Genomic DNA, 5,296 nt, shown 5'->3' with positions numbered 1-5,296 from the left:
ATTTATTGATATTTATGATAGGTTATGTTTCCAATATTTTTGTACTATGATCGCCGGCATAGGTTTGTTTTTACGATTTAAATCAAAGCAACGTAATATACAAGATTATGACTTCAAAAGGTTGGAATTGTTGCATCATTCAAAGTTTCTTCGGTCATAGTCTGTCGCATGGCGTTTCAGCTGTGGGGATTGCTACTTTGGTAAGTTTGTACCGATTTACAGTTTGAATAGTGGATATTATATTGGCTAAGGTCGCCTCGCTGCGCTACTACCACGGCGTCGGGAGCTCATGGGTTCGATTCACACACGGGACCATTATTTGTGCGATCCTCAAATAGTTGTTTCGGGGTGAGTTGTACTTTGTTTGCATATTTGTAAAAAGTTTCCGCGACACAAGAGAAAATATCTTTATAACAATGGCATTGATTGACTAACGGTCTTGCATAGTTTATCTGTTAAGTAAATAGTTGTTAGCTTAAAACGCCTATTACACCAATGATGTAAAAAGGTTGGTATATAAAAGGTCATAGGTAGAAAGGTTCATAGATTTTAATCCTTTTTGGAAGTAAAATATGCTTCTATGAAATACATATATTAGTTTTAAGTTTGAGTATCCACTGACTAAGTAGGAAAATCGTATTAATATTCGTAAACGTTTCCTAAACTTTACATTTTCCTGCTTAATGTTTTCCTTCCTGTTTTTGCTACATGACAAATTTACTATATTTCGAATAGTTATTATATTGGGCACCATATAATATTACAAACAAGTTGCCTATTTGCGTCTATCTGCATGGTTACTATAAAATTAAAATCTACTTAACGAATTTTCATATTGTTTGTAATAATTTATACAATTTTCTGTAAAGATTTGGGTAGAGATCTCGTCCGAGTTACACCATGTCAACCATATCAAATTCTAGAAATTACCCGACGAAACTGGGGCTGGCTACTGGTTTATAAAACAAAAATTACGTGAAAGAATATTGATTCATTCTAATTTGTACTAATAGTTTGTCTAATTAATATGTTTCCGATAGAACGATTCAGTTATAAATCAACGCAGCACATAAATCGAAACGCTCTCCCATTGTCGCCATTGTTTTGTCAAATTTGGAATAATTAACTAAGTGCCATTAATTCATTAGCTGAATTATTAATGGCTACAGTCCCTAATAGGTTTTAGGCCTTAATACTAAAATCAGTAGCTTTGTTTCTCGAGCCTAATTTAATTATTAACTTTGTATAATGTATGGACGTGTTCCTGAATACAGTATTATTTTATGTTATCCGTTTTCATTGAATAACAACTGAAATGAGACTCAAAATGGTATTGTATTCACGTTGCAATCAGAGCTATATTTTTTTGTCGAAAATGGTATAATTGAATAGAGCAATAAAGCTGATATAGTATGGATTCAGATCACTCTCAAATAGTATAATTTTGCTTTGTAACGATATGTGATCGTCGAATCAATCTGTATTACATATTTTTTCTTGAGGACATCCAGCCATTGATCACTTCCGAATAAGTTTGCTTATTAGTCAGAATTTTGGCAATGGTTTCCATACATTTACGGTCATATAAGTACAAATGAAAAAGATTTTCCGACACTTATAAGAGCCCGTTCATATGATAGACGTTGAACGCGCTGTTCTCTCACTAATCATCATCATCATCATCTAACACTGAAAGAATTTTTTAAATCGGACCAGTAGTTCCCGAGATTAGCGCGTTCAAACAAACAAACAAACAAACTCTTCAGCTTTATAATATTAGTATAGATACGTCCTAAAAACCAACGTGCGAAAACTAAAAGTATAATTGTTCATAAAATTAAACTGTTTCTCTTCTAGATAATATCATTCGTGGCGATGACAACAGCATCAATAAGCATATCGAGCATGCCCGAGGACGGGGAGTACAACTCACAACCGTTGTTGGCCATCAACACGTTGTTCTCGCTGTTCTGTGCCAGTATATCACTATATCAGATCATTATATCACTGTTTTTGGTGCTGGTGAGTACTTCTATATTGTATTTAGCTTTGTATTTCTTTAGACACAATCCGACAGAAGAATCAATTTTCTATTGGAAGACAGGCTAAGCTGATGTTGATGGTCTCTAATTGTGGGGTGTTAGAGTAGTTCATAAAATCTAAGGTCAACTTTTGTAACTACCTTACTTTTCTTTACCTCGACTTACTACATTATATCACTCTAAGACTCTAGATGATTATTAATATTGCACAGTAGAAATAATAGTTTATACTTAGTGTGCAATCAAATTGACCAAAATTATTATGCAATAATATTGTTGGTTTTCCATTCCTACAGTTGGTACTACTTCTTATTGCTGAAATTTTTAAACTAGCCACGAAACTGCAATCGAGTCCAAAACCTTGTGATTAGCAATCGTAAAAAATAGCAAGTTAAGTTGTTTCGCAAAAATATAATTTTACTATAGAATATAACGTTTGCACAAATATTTTGTTTCGAAACAACTATCGGTACGTCTTACACATATTTGTTCCTCGTCCACAAATGTTTGTACCGACTGAGCCTTCGAATAAATATTTGACTTTATGTACGAAATATTCTTCGCGTTCCGAATTGAAGGTACTTTTCTGGAATTTTACGACGAAAATAAATGTGGTAAATAAAGTAATTGGTTCAAGAAATTGTTTTTGTAGAAATATCAAACAGTTTTATAATATATAATGTCCTCTTAGACGATATACGGCTACGGCGGTCAGTTTCATTGAAACTGGCCATCTGTGCAGGACTTTGTTTATAGTGACCAAGTGTGTGCACAATACACAGGTACACTCTCTATTCCATCACTCTCTTAGTCTGGTGGGACGGATAACCGACACGACCAGTGAGAGGTCAGGCGCAGGACCGACGGCTTTACGTGCTCTCCGAGGCACGGAGGTCTTCGACCTCAACTTCCCAACTCCGGGCAATCTCTAAGAAATTCTTAACAGAAAATCTCAGAAAATACTTTTTGGCCCGACCCAGGATTCGAACCCGAGACCTCTCGCACGGCAGCCGCATACACTACCGACCGCGCCACAGAGGCAGTCAAAAAAAAAAAAGTGGAACGCTTCACGATTTTGCGTCTCATCCTTGCGCAGGGGCCATGCTAATCTTCTCTGTATCGTTCCAATTTTAGTATATGTACTGCCGAAGCTCAGTTTTATATAAAACCAATTTTAATCTATAAAACTACCTAGCCTCCATGCCTGTTTAGAATAATTTGGTTACCTACATTAATTATTGTCATTTGATATTTAAAAACCTATGTAGGGTATATTGTAATTATTTTGGTAACGAAATTCTGAAGCATCCTCTGTATCGTCATTATTATTTTTCTCAGCAGATCCATAGCTGATTTTGTATTATAGGGTGCACGCATAGTATTATTGATCCCTAATAAAAATATTGGCCCTTTGAAGTTTTTTAACAAAACATTAAAGATTACAATCACAAAAATCAAATACTATTAAAATCAATCAATTAACGTAACAGTAGTTTGCCAAAAAAGTTAAGAGGATCAATTGTTGGGGGAATAATACTGACAGGAATGAGTCACCCTAAATTCATTTCAACCATATTAACATCTGTGTTAGTTAGTAGTGTGTGTGTTAGTAGTTACTAAGTTTTGTTAATAGAATAAGCGTAAAAATGTCTTAAAACACCAGCATGGTATAAGAGCAATAGTGTACTATTTCCTAGGAAACATTTCATCATTAGAATTGAGCTCTAGTTTGAAGATTCTTGAAAGTGCTTGAATCTGCAAAGTTTGTACCTGAGAGCCAATACCCTCACTACCTACACAAGAGTAATATCGTACTGGGAACTTTGCGTAGGCACTGAGTGGAAACACAGGGAAGTTCAGTGCAAATTAGATCGTGTTGCCTTGTCATATTGATACATGAGTGAAGAGTAAATTGATTCTCGTAATCTATTCGCGGCTCTTAAGGATTATTAGCAAATTTCTAATATCGCTTTGAAATAGGTGTTTAACATTGCAAACTGAGTTGTGAGACGTTTAAATGCAGCACCTGATAAAACTGTTGTCTTGAGTCAAGAAAAATAACCAACTAAACTATGTGCTTTCTAAAATGGTATTGGGAAGCAAAACTCACGATTCATAAAAATATTTAAACCTATGACATAACTTTCTCAGCCTATTTTTAGATGATAAAATGTGTATTCATAATTTATGTTTTTCTTTTCTTGCAGAATAAAATCCCATACATGTGTTCGTTATGGTTCGTGTCGCATATATCGATACTGACGCTTTACTGTATGATGTTCACGTTTAGAGCAGTCGTGGGCTATTTTCAAAAACAATACCTATTGTCGGCGTTCACGGTTCTTGCCGCTGTCATTTATATGGGTTAGTATCTTTCTACCTAATTTGTTTGTAGCACTGGTTGTTTTAAGTTTGAGATTGATCTTAGAGCTTGTTGCCTAAGGGATGGCTTAAAGAGTAAAATTGTTTAAAACTGATAATAGGTTATCTATTTTCTAGTAATAAAATCCTTGCTCGGTGATATATTGATGAAAGCTTTAAAAAATTCGGGATTTCCTATCTCTATAGGCTATCAACTTTGTATGAAAAGTTGATGAGCGCTGGTGGCGTATTTTGCAAGCGCTATTTCTTTCAAGTAATTTTAAATGTCATACGCTCGCTAGTCGATATATCGACTATGGAAAATACAGTTTAGTTTTTAATAGGATATGAGTGAAACCACACGAAATATAGTAACATTATTGAAAAAATCGTATTTTGCCTCCATTTTTCGAGTTTTCTTTATTAACCAATGGCTTTCTATTTTCAGGTGTTTTTATTTACTTTATGATCATTGTGCAGAATTATATTTTTTATCTTGACATCATAAGAGTATCTCGGAGTTTATCGTAATCTTTGTACTAAAGGTTTTATTTATGAAAATAAACTTCTGTTAATACAATATTACGAATATTCCTTTTCTGTGTTTATAACAATTTTTACTTAATCTTGAATAAGGATTACTTACTATACCTTTAATTATTTATAACAATGAGAACAGACTAGTACTAACATAAAAAAACAATAATTCTAGGGATTTTTATTATGCAAAGAAGACAAAATAAATGACATCACATTTTTCAATTTTCAAATCAATATTCGACCAATTTCCTTCGACGTTTAATTCACAGAAGTGCCCTCTGTGAAAATATTTCTCCTTCGAATCGGAATCCGTGGAAAGATGGATCCAATTATAACTCAAACGTTAATGAAGA

General features: G+C 33.9%; 1 protein-coding gene and 1 non-coding gene across 2 annotated transcripts; one reads left to right on the top strand and one right to left on the bottom strand.

The window, feature by feature from the left end:
- On the top strand, window positions 1-4,984 carry LOC142977334 (uncharacterized). Its single transcript, XM_076121187.1, has 4 exons — window positions 1-200; window positions 1,858-2,022; window positions 4,250-4,406; window positions 4,852-4,984. The coding sequence occupies exons 1-4, from the start codon at window positions 108-110 to the stop codon at window positions 4,932-4,934; spliced, it is 498 nt and encodes a 165-aa protein (XP_075977302.1). The 5' UTR covers window positions 1-107; the 3' UTR covers window positions 4,935-4,984.
- LOC142977420 (U6 spliceosomal RNA) lies at window positions 3,094-3,196 on the bottom strand. The gene has a single exon (XR_012959700.1). It is a non-coding gene; the product is annotated as a U6 spliceosomal RNA (small nuclear RNA).
- Window positions 4,985-5,296: the final 312 nt, after the last annotated feature.

The sequence above is a fragment of the Anticarsia gemmatalis genome, chromosome 12 (assembly GCF_050436995.1).
Source record: "Anticarsia gemmatalis isolate Benzon Research Colony breed Stoneville strain chromosome 12, ilAntGemm2 primary, whole genome shotgun sequence".
Classification (NCBI taxonomy): Eukaryota; Metazoa; Arthropoda; class Insecta; order Lepidoptera; family Erebidae; genus Anticarsia; species Anticarsia gemmatalis.
The sequence above is the reverse complement of the archived record's forward strand: the minus strand, read 5'-3'. Positions and strand labels throughout refer to the sequence as shown.